This window comes from Odocoileus virginianus, chromosome 10, assembly GCF_023699985.2.
Source record: "Odocoileus virginianus isolate 20LAN1187 ecotype Illinois chromosome 10, Ovbor_1.2, whole genome shotgun sequence".
Lineage (NCBI taxonomy): Eukaryota > Metazoa > Chordata > Mammalia > Artiodactyla > Cervidae > Odocoileus > Odocoileus virginianus.
The window spans coordinates 69271257-69292219 of NC_069683.1; the positions used below are offsets into that span (position 1 = coordinate 69271257).

At 38.4% G+C, this 20963-nt stretch overlaps 1 protein-coding gene across 3 annotated transcripts in view; it reads left to right on the top strand.

Moving 5' to 3' along the window:
- DYNC2H1 (dynein cytoplasmic 2 heavy chain 1) overlaps window positions 1–20963 on the top strand; it is a 385810-nt gene that overhangs the window by 260912 nt on the left and 103935 nt on the right. For all 3 annotated transcript variants that reach the window (XM_070473685.1, XM_070473686.1, XM_020900373.2), the window contains one exon: window positions 1859–1963. In XM_070473685.1, the coding sequence (XP_070329786.1) occupies window positions 1859–1963 (105 nt within the window). The remainder of the gene's footprint in view (window positions 1–1858; window positions 1964–20963) is intronic.

The window sequence follows — 20963 nt, forward strand, 5'->3', positions numbered from 1 at the left end:
AACCAGAGATCAAATTGCCAACATCCGCTGGATCATCGAAAAAGCAAGAGAGTTCCAGCAAAACATCTATTTCAGCTTTATTGACAATGCCAAAGCCTTTGACTGTGTGGATCACAATAAACTGTGGAAAATTCTGAAAGAGATGGGCATACCAGACCACCTGACCTGCCTCTTGAGAAACCTGTATGCAGGTCAGGAAGCAACAGTCAGAACTGGACATGGAACAACAGACTGGTCCCAAATAGGGAAAGGAGTACGTCAAGGCCGTATATTGTCACCCTGCTTATTTAACTTCTATGCATAGTACATCATGAGAAATGCTGGGCTGGAGGAAGCACAAGCTAGAATAAAGATTGCTGGGAGAAATATCAATAACCTCAGATATGCAGATGACACCACCCTCATGGCAGAAAGTGAAGAGAAACTAAAAAGCCTCTTGATGAAAGTGAAAGAGGAGAGTAAAAAAGTTGGCTTAAAGCTCAACATTCAAACAACTAAGATCATGGCATCTGGTCCCATCACTTTATGGCAAATAGATGGGGAAACAGTGGAAACAGTGGCAGACTGTTGTTTTTGGCTCCAAAATCACTGCAGATGGTGATTGCAGACATGAAATTAAAAGACACTTTGTGGAAGGAAAGTTACGATCAACCTAGATAGCATATTAAAAAGCAGAGACATTACTTTGGCAACAAATGTCCATTTAGTCAAGGCTATGGTTTTTCCAGTGGTCATGTGTGGATGTGAGAGTTGGACTGTGAAGAAAACTGAGCGCCAAAGAATTGATGCTTTTGAACTGTGGTGTTGGAGAAGACTCTTGAGAGTCCCTTGGACTGCAAGGAGATCCAACCAGTCCATCCTAAAGGAGATCAGTCCTGGGTGTTCTTTGGAAGGACTGATGTTGAAGCTGAAACGCCAATACTTTGGCCATCTCATGCGAAGAGTTGACTCATTGGAAAAGACCCTGATGCTCGGAGGGATTGGCGGCAGGAGGAGAAGGGGACGACAGAGGGTGGCATCACCGACTCGATAGGCATGCGTTTGAGTTAACTCCAGGAGCTGGTGATGAACAGGGAGGCCTGGTGTGCTGCGATTCATGGGGTCGCAAAGAGTTGGACACGACTGAGCGACTGAACTGAACTGAAATAATGGTTTTTCCAGTAGTCAGGTATGAATGTGAGAGTTGAACCATGAAGTAGGCTGAGTGTTAAAGATTTGATGCTTTTGAACTGGGGAGTTAGAGAAAACTCTTGAGTCCCTTAGACTACAAGGAGATCCAACCAGTCATCCTAAAGGAAATCAACCCTGAATATTCATTGAAAGAACTGATGGTGAAGCTGAAGCTCCAATACTTGTACCACTTGATGCAAAGAGATGACTCATTGGGAAAGACCCTGATGCTGGGAAAGATAGAAGGCAAAAGAAGAGGGCAGCAGAGAGATGGTGAGATAACATCACTGACTCAAGCAAACTCTGAGAGATAGTGAAGGACAGGGAAGCCTGGCGTGCCATAGTCCATGGGGTCACAAAGATTCGTACACGACCCAACGGTTGAACAACAACAGGCATAGCCACTCATATATGTTTGCTTTAATCAATTCAGGGTGACTTCAATTATGAGAAATGTCAGATAAGAAAGTATAATAGCACTTAATTTAAGTATGAAGAAGTCATGACAAAGAGACGTTCCATTAGATAACTGAGTTAATACTATACACACTGAAAGTGAGGTTTACCTAGACAGTGTCACATGAATAACTAGTAATTTAATACTTTGCAATATTCTGGTTCTTTCTGATTTCAGTGGTTGCAAACTTGATTTTTAGTGAAAAACTATTTTTTACTTCTCTATACTTAGGACTATCGTGCCGTCATTGAAAAACTTCCAGAGGATGACAAACCTAGTTTCTTTGGTCTGCCTGCTAACATTGCTCGTTCATCTCAGCGTATGATCAGTTCTCAGGTAACATAAAATAGATCTACATTTTAGAAAAAATGTTGCTATTGAGCCTGAAAGAAACATTACATTTTATTTAATAGTACAGATCCACATGTTTTATTTAGTTTTTAAATTTTATGTAATATAATAGATTCCATCTTAATTGAATTTAAAATGTTTCTATCTTAACATCTGTTAAAATTAGTAAAATTACACTGAATACTATACATTTTATCCAAAATATATTGATTTTACTCCTGTAATTTATCTTATTAAGGATATTTTAAATTTAAGAAATTGAATATATCACTAAATTTAATATTGTCATTTGTGTATTGTTTGATAAAAGGTAAATATTTAATTCTTTAATGATTGAATATTGCAAAACATTGAGGGAAGTATGGATTTTTAAATAATTGAGACACAGAGAAGCATAAGCCAAGAACACTATACATTCTAGCTTCTGTTTGGACCAAGAATAAGTTGGTCAAATAATTAAGAGCTAACATTTATTGACATTTAACTGTGTGCCTGGTGTTTTAAGTGCTTTATACTCAGAAACTTTAGTCTTCATAAACTCTGTGAGGTAAGATCGATCACTTTTCCCTCTCAATAAGTGAGGAAACTGGTGGAGAGAATTAAGTTACTTACCAAAGATCACAGAACCAATAAGAGGCAGGACTGATATTTAAATTGCTTGAGTAAAGACATGGCCTCTCCAACTGCTCCTCAGGCATGAATGTACTGCTAAGCTATGTGCACCAGGTTGTGAACTGTTACATAGGTTCATTGTGGGTCAGTTTATGGAAAATTCTTATGGCTCTTAACAATTTACTTTTGGTAATTTATGGGCATCCTCGCTAGATTATGTTATCATATTTAGCTCCACAGTTTTGTATTTGTTTACTATTTCAGCCAACACTTATAAAATTGATAGTTTTCTCTCTTATTATTCACTAATTTTTTTTCTCTAATTATTCACTGAAATGTTCCTTGTGGAATTTTTTTGTTCATTTTCACATCTTTGTAAAAAATGTTCGAGTATATAAATATATACTCATTTGCATAATATATCAATATGTATAACTTATCTGGAACAAATGAGATCTTAACAACCTCTTTTCACCTATGCTAGCTGAAGACCCTGTCTGGTTCCTTTTCCCTTTGTCATCCAAAGTGTTAAGTCCATGAGAGAATATAAACTCCTATGTGTTCCTTAGCTTCATAACATATTTGATTACACTCTTTTCTTATCCCTCCATCCTTTTTGTTGACCTGAGATAGTTATTTTTTAATAAGTCCACCAGTAACATAAGAATTGTGTATGTACATTTGAACCTGTGTGTGTGTTGTATATGTGTTTGTGTATAATTTTACAATGCTTAAGCAAAAAAAGTTGAAAGAATTAAAAGGTCATTAAAAGAATAAAAGTTTATTTTATAGAATCCAAGAGAGTATTTACTTTAGGAACCTTATAAATAGAAGTTCAAGAGTCTGTCTTTAACTTCCTGTTATTAACATAACATGGCTTTCACAACTTCTTCTCAGTATTATTCAGCTTCTGAAAGAATTTAATTTAGCTCTGCTTGGATCAAATGTCTAATGAAGGGAAAGAGTAAAGTAGGATAGATATAGCCTTGGAGATGTCAGGGAAGGATAGAAGACAAGAAATACAGAATACTGAGCATCTTCATCATACGGAAGGGCCCACCAACCACCTTCTTTTTGTACCTTCTTTTTCTCCTGGACCATGGATGGCTGCCACTGGTGAGAGCTCAGAGTGTGTGGACTTGGCACTAAATCATAGCCTTGAAAAGTGACAGTAAAGTTGTGACCCCATGGACTATAGCCTACCAGTCTCCTTGGTTCATGGAACTTTCCAGGCAAGAATACTGGAGTGGATTGACATTTCTTCTCCAGGGGATCTTCCTGACCCAGGGATTGAACCTGGGTCTCCTGAATTGCAGGCAGACGTTTCACCATCTGAGCCACCAGAGAAGCCCAATCATAGCCTTGGTTTTCCACAAATCATCTATTACATTTTAGTCACATAGGTCCAGGGTTTGCATGTTATGCTAACCTGAAGTTCATCAGTCTAAGTGGAATCTCAAGAATTAGGGATTTCAAAGCAAACTAGGCAGACAAACATTTTACATTTATCTTAACTGTGGTTTCTAGGGAAGTGTAGGACAGAGGAGCCTGGGCAGCTACAGTCCATAGGGTTGCATGGAGTTGAATGTGACTGAAACAACTTAGCACAGTACTGTTGGAAGATAGACCCCAATCTCATTTTCCCAGATAGTCCTGAGACAACATAGGGTTCATTTTTGCTTTTTACTTATTCTAGTTAGTATACCAAATAGTTCTCCAAAAGTTATTTTACTATGATTTAATCTCTGGTGTTTCTTCTTGTGTTAGTATTTAAATTTTTATAAATATTTATTACATGAAAAGAGGATCACATGTTCTTCCTTGATGTTTTTTGGTGACATACTCTCAATATTTATATTTTAACTATCAATCTGGTTTACCGTTAATTTATTTAACTATTTAACAGTTCTTAATTATAATTTTTATATTTAAATAGCTTTCAGAGTACATAAATTACTACAACATCTCTTCTTCATAAACATTTATATATAAACTGATAAAAATTTCTATATTTAGAGCATATTTAGAGCTTTTAGGCTACAAGTCACGTTTGTAGCCACACTTAGAATGCTTGTTCTTCTTGAAAGTGAATGTTCAAAGATGAAGAAACCTGACCAACATGGAATAGATATAAGAATTCCTTTATTGATCATATACAAGTTCAGGGATATGGAACTGATATTAAAGCAGGTATTTGCTGATTTCACATTTTTAAATGAACTGAGTGCATTCCTCCTCTGTTACCACATCTGGTTTACAACAGTGTTAGTGATACTTACACACAGGTGCTGTGAGTCAGCTGTTAACTAGCTTTGTTTTTTGTTTGTTTTTTTTTTTGCTGATAGGGATATTTATTATATTACATATTTATAGTATGATATTAGTGCTTATGAGGCTTCCCAGGGGGCACTTGTGGCAAAGAACCCACCTGCCAATGCAGGAGACATGAGAAACGTGGGTTTGATCCCTGGGTCAGGAAGATCCCCTGGAGGAGGAAATGACAACCCACTCCAGTGTTCTTGCCTGGAGAATCCCATGGACAGAGGAGTGTGGCAGGCTACAGTCCACAGGGTCACAGAGTCAGACACAACTGAAGTGACTTAGCACATTATTGCTTATATTCATTATACTGTGCATCAGATCTCTATAGCTTATTTAGTACTTGTTCTAAGTTTGTACCCTTAAACACTCATTCTTATCTCTCCCACCCTCATCCCCTGATAACAGTCATTTTACTCTGTTTTTCATTTTGACTTTTTAGATTCAATAACTTGACTTTATCTGTCTGACTCACCTCAAATAGCGTGTGTGTGTGCTAAGTTGCTTCAGTCATGTCCGACTCTTTGTGACCCTATGAACTGTAGCCAGCCAGGCTCCTCTCTCCATGAGTTTCTCCAGGCAAGAATACAGGAGGGGGTTGCCATTTTCTCCTCCAGGGGATCTTCCCAACCCAGCGATTGAGCCCGTGTCTCTTACACTTCTTGCATTGGCAGGCAGGTACTTCATCACTAGCACCATCTGAGACGCCCATCTCACATAGCATAATGTGCTTAATGTACATCAATGTTGTCACAAATGGAAGGATATTCTCCTTTGTTGTGGCTGAATAATATTCCATTGTGTATATATTCTACATCTTTTCTATTTATTCATCCATTGATGGGCACTTGGGTTGTGTTCATATCTTGGCTATTGGGAATAATGCAGCAATCACCATGAGAGTGCATATATTCTACTGAAATCCTGTTTTCATATTTGGGGTATGTACCTAGAAGTGGAATTTCAAGATCATATTTTTAATTTTTTAAGAAAATTCCATACTGTTTTCTACAGTGGCTGCACCTTACACTCCCACCAATGGTGCATGAAGATTCCCTTTTCCTGACATCCTTCCTAATATTTGTTATTCTTTGCCTTTGATGATAGCCATTATGATAGGTGTATGGTGATACCTCGTTGTGGCTTTTATTACCATTTCTCTGATTAGTGATGAGCATCTTTTCACGTGTCTGTTGGCCATTTTGATGTACTCTTTGTCTCTTGTTCTTCAGCCTATTTTTTAATCAGACTTTTTTGTGTGTGTGTGATGACGTTGACTATATTCTTTATACATTTTGAATGTTAACTCTTTATCTGATATATGGTTTGAAAAAGTTGTCTCACATTCTGTAAGTTATCTTTTCATTTAGTTAATTGCTGGTTCTGCTATACAGAAGCTTCTGATTTTGATGTAGTCACATTTTTTATTTTTGTTTTTATTGTTTGTCCTTTGGTGTCATATTAAAAAAATCACTGCCAAGACATTGCTTCTTCCCTACATTTTCTTCTAGGAGTTTTATGGTATCAAGTCTTATGTCTTTTATCTCTTTTGAGTTAATTGTTGTGAGTGACGTGAGATAGTATAATTTCACTGTTTTGCATGTATTTTTCCAGTTTTCCAGCACCATTAGTTGAAGAGACTGCTCTTTCCCCATTTCATATTCTTGGCTCTCTTGTCAAATATTAGTTGACTTTATCTACTGGAATTTAATTCTGGACTTTCTATTCTGTTCCATTGGTCAGTGTGTCTGCTTTTGTGTGAGTACAATACAGGTTGGTTCTTTTTTAGAATTTCAGTCTCTTTGGTAAAATACTCCTTATTTTATTCTTAAGGTCATTGTATTGTCATTTTGAGTTTTCTTGTAGCTCACTGAATTTCTTCATAACAGCTATTTTTAATTTTTTATCAGTTAAATTGCAATATTCTGTGTCTTTACGTTTGGCTGCTAGAAAATTGCTTTTTTCTTTTCGTAATACTTTATTGCTGGGATTTTTATGGTGTTTGATGAAAAGTGCCTTTGCCATCGCATTTGAGTTAGTGAGTATTTTCTCAATTGGGCAAGAGTTTGTTTATTGGGGTTCTAACTGTTCAAGAGGTTGGTAATTAGGAGCCGTTTTGTTTCCCAGAAGGTGGCAGCATAGCACAAGTTTTTGGTTTTTCTTACTGGAGAGGACTTGGCTGCTGCTAAGCTGGGAGACCACAGGGCCGCAAAGAGTCGGACACGACTGAGCGACTTCATGTCACTTCACTTTAAGCTGGGAGACAAGAGCATGGGTTTTTTTTTTTTAAGTAAAAAAGTGGCAGCTAAGTTGGAGGAAGTGTGTCCTTAAGGAGCGCTTGCCTATTTAGCTTTCCCATGGCCCAGTGGGGGGCGCGTTTCAGCGGAGGGTTCCCAACAGTCGGAGGGCAGACAGCCCCTTCTGCTGCACAGAGTGAGGCGCTCACCGCCTAGCTTCCGCTCACTCCGCCTCCTGCGCCGGGAAGGTCACGCGGTTCTCTGCCAGGCGCTCCGCTCCCACCTCAGGGCCGCCTCCGCCACCTCTGTTGCCTTAGCGCCCCCTCCGCCACCTCAGTGCCACCTCCGTCACCTCTGCTCCCTCAGCGCCCCCTCAGCGCCCCCTCAGCGCCACCTCAGCGCCACCTCTGTTCCCTCAGCGCCCCCTCACTGCCGCAGCCGCGCTCTCGTTCTGCTGTCTGCTCCTTTCCGGTGCACATGTGTGTGGGTCTCACAGGTGTCATGGTGTGACGTGCAGAGTTGCTTTTTTTTTAGAGATGTCCAGTTAGTTGTAAATCAAAAAGGAGAGAAAACAGGAGTGATTCATATTTCCATGAGGCTGGTGGTCACCTTCCTGATTTTTTGTTTTAATCTGTTGCAGTATCTCCACAATGAGGTATTTCATCCACACTAGCTATTATACTGTCCCTTTTCCCTTCAATTCTTCCACCATGTTATAAATATTGTACAGATGTTGTAGCAGTAGTCAAATTGTGAGTGCCAAAACGAAGAAAATTCTTTAATTCGTTTATGGTTTTGGCTGCCTCAGGTCTTCAGTCTCTGTGTGGGCTTTCTTACCGCGGTGTGCGGCTTCTCATTGCCCTGGCTTTACATGTTGTGGAGCGCGGGTGTGCAGGCTGCTTCAGCAGTTGTGGTATGCACGCTTGGTTGCCCCATGGCATGTGAAATCTTCCTGGACCAGGGATCGAACTTATGTCTCTTACACTGGCAGGCGGATGCTTTACCACTGGACCACTGGGAAACCCCAAAAGGAAGAAACTGGGGGTTTTAGTTTATGTTATTTTTAAGTTATTTTTTATTGCAATAATGTTGCTTTGCAGTATTGTATTAGATTCTACTGTATAGCAATGGATTAAGAGACTACCATACAGAGTGAAGTCAGAGAAAAACAAATGTCATATATTAACACCTATGTGTGGAATCTAGAAAAATGGTACAGATGATCATATATGGGTTTTATTTTTGATGATGGGGAGGGAAGGATATCATCTTGATATATTAATTTGATATATAAATGAACATTTATTGTTTTTAATAAAAATATTTATTTGAAGTGTCCATGTAAAATATCTAGTTTGAAATGTCTATTGGGAATTTTGACTAATAAACACAGAGAATTCAGATATAGATATGATTTAAAAGGGGTTGACAAACAGCAACATATTTGTGGGAGAGGAAGTCATGGGAATCAGAGATTATTAGAAAACATTGATAGAGCAAAAATCAAAGATACTTGAAGGTAGAACCCTGAGAAATACCTACATTTAATGTATGTGTGAACCTGGAAAGATTTTAGTGAGAGTAAACTGCAGTCTAAAAATAAGACAATCAGAATTTTAAAGCCAGGTTCCAAGGTGATGGGAGTTCCAAGGTGATGCTAAAAGTTTTAAGCAGAATGGTGGCGTTCTCAGTGTTAAAGGTTGATTAGAACTGAGAGTAAGTCATGTGGCTTTCCAGGTGGCTCAGTGGTAAAGAATCGCCTGCTAATGCAGGAGATGAGGGTTTGATCTCTGGGTCAGGAAGATCCCCTGGAGGAGGAAATGGCAACTCACTCCAGTATTCCTTCCTGGAATTCCTCCCATGCAAAGACAGAGGAGCCTAGCAGGCTATAGTCCATAGCATCGCAGAGAGTCTGTCTGATATGACTGAGCACATACCATGCACACACACATGGACTTTGACCAGTTTTTCAAGACTTTCTAGAGCCTCTTCCTGTAGAAATTTAGAGGATAGATATCAAATTACAGTGTTTGGGGAGGTGGAGAGAGGGGAAGTTGTTCAAGTGAATATTGTTGTTGTTGTTCAGTCCCTAAGTCATGTTTGACTCTGTAACCCCATGAACTGAAGCACGCCAACGCCAGACTTCTCTGTCCTTCACTACCTCTCTGAGTTTGCTCAAACTCATGTCCATTGAGTCGGTGATTCTATCTTACCATCTCATCCTCTGCCACCATCTTCTACTCCTCAAAGACTGTCCTCAATCTTTCTCAGCATTAGGGTCTTTTTCATTGAGTCGGCCCTTTGCATTAGGTGGCCAAATTATTGGAACTTCAGCTTCAGCATCCATCCTTCCAGTGAATATTCAGGTTGATTTCCTTTAGGATCCACTGGTTTGATCTTCTTGCAGTCCAAGAGATTCTCAAGAGTTTTCTCCAGCACCACTATTTGAAGGCATCTATTCTGCGATGCTCAACTAGCAGCCTCCTATTTTAAATTTAGGGTTCAACTGAGATTTTTCTTCCTCCAGAAGATGTTTCTTTATCCCTTCAAATCTGGACTTGCTTCCCTGGTGTCTCAGACAGTAAAGAGTCTGCCTGCAGTGTGAGAAACCCGGGTTCGATCACTGGGTTAGGAAGACCCCATGGAGAAAGAAATGGCAACCCACTCTAGCATCCTTGCCAGAAAAATCCCATGCTGGAGGAGTCTGGCAGGTTGCAGTCCATTGGGGTCACAAAAAGTCAGACATGACTGAGTGATTTCACTTTCACTTGTTTCTGTGGTGTACTGTTCTTAGTTCAACAGAGCTCTTACTCTATATTGATTTTTAACTGTTTCCATGTGTATTTCCCCAAGAACAGAGGAACATATGTAGGAGACTTGGTTGCTAACTACTGCCAGGAATCTAGTAGGCTTTCAACAGCATTCACTTACTGAGTGAATACCTGAAACTACCAAATCGAAAGCATCAATTCTTCAGCACTCAGCCTTCTTCATGGTCCAACTGTCACATCCATCCATGACTCCTGGAAAAGCCGCAGCTATGACTAGACAGACTTCTGTTGGCAAAGTGATGTCTCTGCTTTTTAATATGCTTGTCTAGGTTTTCTTTATCATAGCTTTTTTTTCCAGGGAGCAAGTATCTTTTAATTTCGTGTCTGCAGTCACTGTTTGCAGTGATTTTGGAGCCCAAGAACATAAAGTCTGTCAAGGTTTCCATTGTTTCCCCATCTATTTGCCATGAAGTGATGGGACTGGATGCCATGATCTTAGTTTTTTGAATGTTGAGTTTTAAACCAACTTTTTCATTCTTACCTGCCTCGTGAGAAACATGTATGCAGGACCAGAAGAAACAGTTAGACCAGACATGAAACATGGACTGGTTCAAAATCAGGAAAGGAGTAGAAGGCTGTATATTGTCACCCTGCTTATTTAACTTATATGAATAGTACAGCATGCAAAATGTCAAGCTGGAAAACTCACGCTGAACTCAAGATTGAAGGGAGAAATATCAGTAACACCAGATATGCAGATGTTACCACTCTAATGGCAGAAAGCAAAGAGGACCTAAACAACCTCTTGATGAGGGTGAAAAAGGAGAGTGAAAAAGCTGAGAGTATTGAGTAGAGTTCCTTGTGCTATTAATATATTAGTAGGTCCTTATTAGTTATCTATTTTGTAAATAATAGTGTTTGTATGTCAATCCCAATCTTCCAATTTATCCCTACCTCCCCCTTATCCTCTGGAAATCATAATTTTTTTTTCTGCATCTGTAACTCTATTTGTGTTTTATAGATAAGTACATTTATAACCCCCCCTTTTTTTTTAAGATTCCACATATAAGCGATGTTATATGATATTTATCTTTCTCTGTCTGCCTTATTTCTCTGTCAGTATGACAATCTCTAGGTCCATCCATGTTCCTACAAATAGCATTATTTTGTCCTTTTTATGCCTGAATTTCATTTTTTTTATTGTTAAAAATAAGCTGTAGTTGATATAGCTTGTTTTCTAAAAAGTTTTTTATATGAGAAAATAAAAGCTAAACATAATTAAGTTAAATATATAAAATCATGTTCATGGGACTTCTTTCGTAGACCATTTGGTTGGGAATCTGCCCTGCAGTGACAGGGATGTGGGTTTGACCTCTGGTCGCATAACTAAGATCCACATGGAGTGGAGCAGCTGGGCACGTGGGCAGCAACTCCAGAGGCCCGCCCCACCCCCCCACCCCCCCCAGCTAGAGAGACGGTGTGCCACAGTGAAAGATCCCATGTGCCATGACTAAGACCTGATCCAGTCAAACAAATAAATATTTAAAATCGTGTTCTTTGCTCAGTAAGTCCCTAAATTGTTGTCATTAGTGTGTGTCCTTGTTTACCAAGGTGAGGCAGTATCTTCTGGGGACATATATTGATTTTTGTCTGTCCAGATACATGAAACATTTAAAATAGCACTCAGGAAATTGTTGATCCCATTATTTTGCTTGGTTCTGGTAGAACTGTTAATGAAAATGCCATTTCCCCATCTCTTTCACATCCCTTCTCCCCTCAAACCAAAACTGAGCAGAAAATAGTTCTCTTACATTCTTGATGGAAGTGCATCAGCAAAGTCACTCAGTTTTTCCCTGGATTACTATTTAGATGCTGAGATCAAACAGGCAGTCTTTTCATTAGATTAGATAAATGGGAATGTTAGAAATCTATTCTTGATATGGCCATACTTGGAGTGAAAGAAGGATCAATAATAGATTAACCTCAGAGACAGATAGAGCGATGAAAAGAGCATTATTTCTATGCTTAAAATTAAAGAGTCCAAACCAAGTTCATGACTTTTCTTGAACCTGTTGGAGAGATGAGTTTGCAGAACAGTGAACTGAAATCTAAGGAGAGACAGGTGCCTACAGGTGATTATAGGATACAAGGGTTTGTCTACTGGGAGCAGGTGCAAGCAGTCGCTGGTAGGAATTAAGCTTAGTGAATTGGTCAAGGCCACAGGCAGGCTGGTAGAGAATGAAGGCCACAGGTAACAGAGTGAGTTCTATTCATGGTTCTCTATATGGTGAGAGTACTTAGAAAGCTCCCTTTGTGTTGGCTGGCCTGAGGGTAGAGAAGAGTGTCAGTTGGGAAGGAGGAGAGGCCTGGAACTCTGTCCCTGTATACTTAATGGGGCAAAAGCCTTCATCTGCAGGGAGATGAAGAAACAACCAGGATAAAAGCCGCCATTGCCCTTATGTTACTGAATAAAACTCAACTAGGAAAACAGAATAGGGAAAACTCTCTACCCCTCTGTTAGGGGAAGGAATGTATGCCTGAATTATAGTTCAGAGGGGCCACATCCCTGAGCCCTGTGGGTACAGTATCCACCTATGACTGAAGTCAAATCAGGACAACAAGAATGCTGTCTTCCCTTCTCCTCCACCATCAAGTAAGAAGTGGCAGTGATTTCAGTGCCAGAGGGTTATCATCAATGCAGACAGACCCTCTCTGAGACACACTGGCAAACAGAAAAAAATCCTCCATCCATGTGGGAAGGGGCGGAATCTGTGCAGAACTACAGCTAGGACGAGGGAAGGGGCTCTGAGAAGGCACTTCTCTAAGACCCAGGGGTACAGTGTCTACCTAAGACCTATTTGTACTTATTTATATTCAAGATCAGATGCTTTCAACTGTGATATAGAAATTATAAACATGGGTAAAATGAAAGGGCTAGAAATACAGAATACACTAACAGAGATGTAGGATGTCTTTGACAAGATAATCAATAAACTTGAAACAGTCATGGAGAGAATCACTGAAACTGAAGGTAAATCAATAAAAGTTACCCAGACTGAAACAGGGAAAAAAGAGTGGAAAAAAACATGGAAGAAAACATCCAATATTGTGGAATGATATGGAGCAGTGTAACAATTATGTAGTTGGAATCCACAAGTCCATGAAGTTCAGAGAGCACCTTGCTGGATAAATCCCCATCCTACTAACACCAAGAAAAACAAGCCCACCCAAGCATAGAATATTCAGGCTGTTCAAAACAAGAGGCTGAAATACTGAAGACTGAGAGGGGGAGAGACACATTACATACAAAGGAACAAAGACAAGTGTTAGAGCTGCCTTTTTCTCAGAAGCTATTCAAGGCAGAAGACAATAGTTAGTGATTTTAAAGGGCTGAATGAAAAAAATTTCAACCCTGAGTTCAATGCCTAGCAAACTACCTTTCAAAACTGAAGTGCTGAAGTTTTTCTTAGACGAATAAAACCAGAATTTATTGCCAGCAGATTTACTCTATAAGATTGTTACAGGAAGTTTTTCAGGATAAGAGAGAATAAGACAGAATGTTGGTTCGATACAAACAAATGAAGAGCTCTAGACATGGAATTAAGTGAGTTAAACTAAATTTTTATTTTGATTTCTTTGAAAGATAATAACAGCCTAAAACAGAAAGTATCAATAGTTTCAAACTCCTGTGGGTCTGTAGCGTATGTAAAAATAAAACAGACAACAACAAAAGCACAGAAGTTAGGAGAAAGGAATTTTAGAGTATAGAGTTTTAACTTCCTTAGAGAACATGTGGAGCAATATGTGTGTTAGTTGCTCAGTTATGTCTGACTTTTTGTGATCCCATGGACTGTAGCCCTCCAGGCTCCTCTGTCCGTGGAATTTCCCAGGCAAGAATACTGGAGTGGCTTGCTGTTCCCTTCTCCAAAGTATCTTCCCAACCTAGGGATCGAACCCAGGTCTCCCACATAGCAGGCAGATTCTTTACTGATTGAGCTACCTGGGAAGCCCTGTGGAGCAGTATTATATTTGAAGGCTGACACTGATTAATTAAAGGTGTAGAGTATAAACTGTAGTGTAACCACTATTTTTTAAACAAGTTATAAAGAATAAAGTAATGTGGAGATAATAAAAGTGCTCAAAGAAGATTAGAGTTAGGTATTAGCATATTTTATGACCATTGAGAACAGAATATTTTTATCTGAGTGCAAATAATGTGATATACAGAATGAACTGTATGTATAATACTGTAGGCGAGGAAACAAATTTTTTTCCCTAATCTTCTAGATTCTCAGCTGTGACTTCATTAGAAAATACAGGTTAACAAGAGAAAATGCCTGCAAATTCATGTTTTACATACCATAGGAACCTTTACAGGAAAATAAAGAAGCTGTTAAGCTTGAGCAGTTTTGGGCCAGGTCTGATGAAGGGTGGAAGGTCATGGAAAAATGTGAATAGGACAAAGTGGTATGAGCTAAGAATTACAAGCTGGGGGAAATTTAGCATGGCCTGCTTGTTAAGATTTCTCTGTGTCCTTCTGACTTTAAAGATCAGTATGCACGTTTCCTCCAGATTGTAGTGAGGATACCTCTCACTTGAGGGTGTTATCACTGTTCAGGAGAAGAAGATCCGTCCTATACCGGCTGTTTCTCAGATGCCTGTAACTTAAAATATCCTATATGCCAAGGTGCCATTTGTAGGGGTAGTGTCCTGAATCCCAGCAATACTCTTCTGTTAATATTAGTGGTGAATGTGTCTTGAGTAAGCTATGGATTTAAGGTGATGGGCAACTTGAACATGTTTGATGACTGAAATAAAGCAACCAGTCTAGAGGGGGAGATTGGATGTGCAAGGAATGGGTTGATAATGTGAACAAGGAGACTTGTGCAGGTATGCTAGCCTTGTAAAAGCAGAAAGGATAATTGTTCCTTAGAGATGAGATGAAAAAGAACACAAGTCACAAGATAAGGTATTTTGAAGCAGAGAGGAGAAATTTGAGGATTCTCATGCCCTTGGTTTTCTCAGTCTTTTCACTAAAGGGTAAGGTTAGAAGTTTAGGAAAGTGGGAAAAGTTTAAAGAAGTGTCTGGGTTCAAGGTTTTTTTCAGAAAGAATCAGTGATACATCAGATAATGTTCAGTGAGAATGGATAGCATGAATTTGTAGTGAAATGTCGTATCCTGTTTGCTTTCTTAAAAATTTAACTGTTTTCTAGTTGTTGGTAGCGTCCACTTTTTGTTGTTTAGTACTTAATGGATGATAAAGATATTTTTAATCTTTTTTGGATCATTAGCTTTAATTTTATATTTAGACAATTTTAGTGCTCATGTGAATTATCCTGCTACTGAGATGTATTAAAATTTCATTGCTAAATGTACCAATATTGCCTATCTTTTAGTATTAGCCATTCTGGTGAATGTGAAATGATATTGCATTATTGTTTTAATTTATACTTTTCTGATAACTAATATATTGAGCAACTTTTAATATGCTTACTTTAATACGCATATCTTTCTGTGACATGTCTGATCAAATCTTTTGCACGTTTTTTTAAAAATTCAGTTATCAGTTATCTTACTATTGAGTTGTAAGTGTTCTTTATTGTTTTCCCTGTTGAATTACTTTGGCTCCTTTGTAGAAAATTAGTTGAGCATATATTTAATGAACTCACTACTATACTGTTCAGTAGATCTGTATGTCTACTGGTATGTTAAAACAACTTCTTGCTTATTGTAATTTTGCAGTGAGTCTTTAAATCTGATAATCTAAAGTTCTCTAAGTTTTTTCTTCTCAAATATTGTTTTGGGTAATATCGGACCTTCCATAGAAATTTTAGAATCAGTTGCTGTCAGTTTCCACACAAAAAAACTTAACTGGAATTTTGATTGGTGTTACATTGAAACTTGAGATCAATTCGGGAAGAATCGAAATATTAATATTAGTTTTACTGATCTATACATAGAGGATCTTTCAAGTTTTAGGTCTTTTAAAATATATCTCTGTGATCTTTTTGAATTTACCTATCTTTTCTGATGTGATTTTAAATGATACTGTTATTCTGTGACCTTGCTAAGCTAAGTTACTCATTTTAATAACCTCTTTTGTAGTTCCCTTAGCCTTTAATGGGCATCCCTGGCAGCTCAAATGGTAAAGAATCAGCCTGCAATGCGGGAGACCCGTGTTCGATCCCTGGGTTGGGAAGATTCCCTGGAGAAGGGAATGACTACCCACTCCAGTATTCTTGCCTGGAGAATTCTGTGAAGAGAGGAGCCTGGCAGGCTACAGTCCATGGGGTCGCAAAGAGACACAGCTAAGTGACTAACACTTAGCTTTTTATATGTAAACAATTATCTTTTTTACAAATAAGGACAGGTTGACTTTTCCTTTTCAGTCTGTATGTATTTTATTTATTATTTATTTTTACCTTTCAGGTGTGACCAGGGTCGCCAGTAAATGTTGATTAGGCAGAATAGACTTTGCCTTGCCCCTATGTTAGTGGAAAAGCATTCATACCATTAGATATGACGTTAGCAGAGAACTTTTCATAGATGTCCTTTATCAGATTGAGAAAGTTTCCTTCTTATCTTACTTGTTAAGTAATTGTATGGTTGTTTTGGTATCCTAAATGACATGAAGCCTGCACATCAGATTCTTTTTGACAAGCTGGTCAATGCAATGTCACATTTCTTACTTGACTATAAACTCAGAATTTAAAAAACAAAACTGATGCTAAGGCCTTATACTAGTAGAACAGACTTTAGAAATAACCTATTCAAAACTTTGTTTAGAGAGATATTGAGTTCCTATTGGTATACATTGGTAAGCAGTGCATACCCAGTACTCTAATTTTAAGTTTCTTGAATTATTATATTCCCCCCTTAGGGGAAAATTTTGTTTTCAAGAATTCAGTTCTTTAGGAACTTTTTTTTTTTTTTTCCTGAAATGAGTTGCTAAGCATGCTGCTACTGCTGCTAAGTCGCTTCAGTTGTGTCTGACTCTGTGCGACCCCATAGATGGCAGCCCATCAGGCTCTGCCTGGATTCTCCAGGCAAGAACACTGGAGTGGGCTGCCATTTCCTTCTCCATAGGAATTCCTAAATTTGGTAATTGCCAATTTCATTCTTCTACTTAATACCAAAAAATAAATAGATAAATAAAAGTATTTCTGAGTTTGTGATTCGATTCCATGGCTATAATGGAAAAAGTCGTTATTGAATCTGGTATTTAAGACTTTCCTCTTCAACAATTTTAAGCTGTGATTTGTAGAATTAATAAACTCAGGGAAATGGTAAAGTACAATTCTTAAAGTAGTCTTCAGCAAAACCACTCTGTCAATTTCTTTAGAAATCAATGAATCTCTAGAGCAATCTGAGATAATCTTGTGAAATTTTGGTGTAAATAATTCTCACTTTTGTACATCTAGTCAATACCCCACATGATTCAGAAAGAAAGTTTTAAAGGTCATTTGAATCCACGTTTACACGAACTCTTGAATCTTTCTATGGAGATTTTATGTGTGTGTGCTAGGTCACACAGTCATGTCCAACTCTTTGTGACCCCATGGATGGTAGCCCACCAGGCTCCTCTGTCCATGAGGATTCTCCAGGCAGGAATACTGAAGTGGTTTGCCATGTCCTCCTCCAGCATGGAATTTTAGATATAGTCAAATAAGGGTTGGCTTCTGGAAAAAGACTTCCTTGTTTTAGGCCAGTCCAACTCTAGCTGGGAAATAAGGTCTGCTAACAAAAGGAAGGACATTTTCATATTCTATGAATGGTGATAGCGATAGTTATTTTCCTACGGTCACTTCCCACCTAACTCAGAAGAAAAACATTCTTTACAAAGGTCTCCCAGCACCTGGATGCTCAGGCCTTCTACTCCCTCTCTGCCTTGTCTTCAAATCCTTTGTTCCTTGCTCACTCAAGGACAGCCACACTCACCTCACTTGTCTTGAGCTTCTGCCTTCTGTTTCCTTTGCCTGGGGCATTTATCCCCTAGATATCTGCTTGACTTACTCTTAACTCCCTTCAGGTCTCTAAGTGTTAGCTCAAACAGGCCTTTCTTGACCACTTACATAAAACAGCCACTTCCCTCAACAGTTATTATTGCTTATTCCCCTTAACCTGTTTTTCTTCTTAAGACTTAATGTGCTATAGGATTTATGATCCAATGGGACTTTTACATATTTCTCTCTCAAAATGCAATTTTTGATACATATAAGAGACGATAGATGTAAAGTTTAAATATTAATATATATAAACATTAAGAGCATGATGATATAATGAAAACTGAGACAGTAATGACTCAAGGATATAGAAACTTGTTTCAACTTAAATTAATCTCTTCAATCCCATCCCCCCACCTTTCTGTTAAAGGAGCAGACTTTTATTTACAACTTTTTTACAGTTTTGTACGTTTTTAATAGTTGTGTTCCATGCATGTTCTTACACAGACGTATTTATGCCTAAAAATTCATTATTTCATTTTTGAACCTTATAAAACAGTGTATTATGTTTGATATTCTAGGATGTATTTCATTCCACTTTATTTTTCTAAGATTTTTCATGTTGCTGGTTTAGCTAATATTTCATCATGTGAATCTAACACAGTTTCAGGGGTTGTGGCTATTACAGATACTGTTACTGTGGACATTTGTGTACCTGTCTCCTGGAATGTCTGGGAAAGAGTTTCTCTTGGGTATATGTTAATACTTAGGAAAAGAATTGTGTCAAGCTGTCTTCAGTAACTACTAATTTACTCTATCACCAGAAGTAGGTAATATCTACATCCTTTTATTTACCCCAGTACTAGGTGTTTTAAGGTGCCTTCATATTTACCAATCTGCTGGGTTAAAATGGTATCTCACTGCAGTATTAATTTGCACTTGTGATAACTAATGAGATTGAACATCCTTTCGCACGTCTGTGGGCCATCCCTGCTGTTTTAATTGGAGGGACAACAGTGAGAGATGTGGCTGAAGCCCAGTGAGGGAGACCCAGAATGTGGGTATGATGTGGGTAGGGTCAGTGGGGTAGTGGACACTGGGTAACGCCGAGCCTCGTGAGGGAGCTGCGGTCATGCCGAGATCAGTCTGGGGCCGTGTGACTTACAGAGAATCGACAAGGGGTTGAAGACTTGAAGCAAGTTAGAAACAATTGCAGTAGGCTGATGTATTGCTCAAAAATGGTAGCGAGTTTGTAGAAGCAGTTATTATTGATCATTTTCCTTGTTTGCTTTAATTTTTCTGTAAACAAGAAGTTCTATAAGAGTAACTTTTTTTTTCTATGAAAGCTATGTATTCACTTATTTTTTTCTAAAAATCATACTTTGAAGTTCTAAAAGTTTATTATTTTTTTCACAGATTCACTAGCAATTTCATAGCAAAATTCTTTAAATGTGTTATATTTATTCTTAAAATGTAATGATGGCTTTTCTGTTGCCAAAGATTGAGGATTAATTGCTGGTGTAATAATTTTAGCAGCGTTGCGTTGAATGGCTTTTATGAACTCAGCAGCTGTGGTTACTCAGACTCAGCAGCTGCAGTTATCCTGACTCAAATGGTTTTGCATCAGTTATTAGAGAAGTCACAAGTTTCTGGTAAATTCATTTTTTGAAGTCAGGAAGCTTAAGATAATCTTTTCTTGCAGATATCCTTCTATTTGAATATATTAACTCACACTTCAGGAACATTTATGATTTACAGCTTTGCTAGTAGCACCACTGGCAAAAAGAGGTAATACAGATGTACTTTTATCCAGCGTGTAAATGTAACCTTCTGGCTTCTAACTGTAAGCAAAGCTCAGTTTGAATACTTGTAACATTTTGAGTTTTATGACCATAGCAAGACAGAAACAAGTGGATTGGAAGACTTTTATCAGTCTGCTTAATTTTGTAGCATACACATTGATTTTGAATTTATTACTTTTGAGTGTTTATAATGAAATACTATGGTCACTAATATTGTACACTTAATTTTTTACTTCTATAATTGACCATTTAGTTAAAAAACAGAAACGTCTCTTAGTTTGAAACACTGGCAATTAAAGGAAAAGAATTAAGCATTATTTCATCTTTCCTTTGCGAGTTATATTTTACGGCAATGAAAGAAAAGTTGATAGAAGAAAATTTTTCTTTATTGAATTCTACATAATAAATATAAAAGGAATGAAGAAGTTGAAAAGTCACTGTTTTACAAACCCTAATAACTGATTCAGAAAATTATTATCAAAGGTTGAAACCATTAGGTGGGAAATTGATGGGGAAATGTGCACGAGGGATCAGCTCTCACCATGTGTCCCCAGCGATCAGTCTTTGCATCACAGGAGGAAGTCCTCGGACTCTGTGCCTCCTGATGTGATGCACTGTGAAGAGCACTTTCCACAAATATTCTTCCAGCAAAGTGAACCTGAGCTTAATCAAATCTTTAGAAATAATTTCTACCTAACAAAAAGCACAGAGGGTAAAGGAACAATATAAACGAGACTGTTCATTCCAGAATGTGGGACATCATGCAGGATAACTGTTTTATCAACAGTTCAGGACATGCAAAAGAGGAAGGGCAGAGACTCCTCTGCATTAAAGAGACTCAAAATACAGAACAACTGCATACCTTTCCAGGGATACTGAGTTGAACAGTCCAATTTAAACAACTTTTTGAGACCAATCAGGGAAATTTAAATATGGGCCGTGTATGATATACACCCATGATTTTTTATTAACGTTTTACGTGAGATAATAGTGTTGTGGTTATGTTCTTTTTTTTTTTTTTTTTTTTGAGCTGCGTATTACTAATAAGAGAAGTAAATAACATGCCCTGGGTCTTGCTTTCTGGCTCTGCCTGGTCTTCGTTGCTGCATGTAGGCGTTTGCCTCAGCTATGGGAGCCGGGCTTCTTGTGGTTGTGGAGCACGGCTCTGGGGTGAGCAGCCGTCAGCGGATGTGACACGCAGGCTCAGTGGTCCTGCCTCTTGCGCTTAGCTGCTCTGTGGCAGGTGGAATCCTCCTGGATCGGGGATGGAACATGTGTTTTCTGCATTGACAAGCAGATT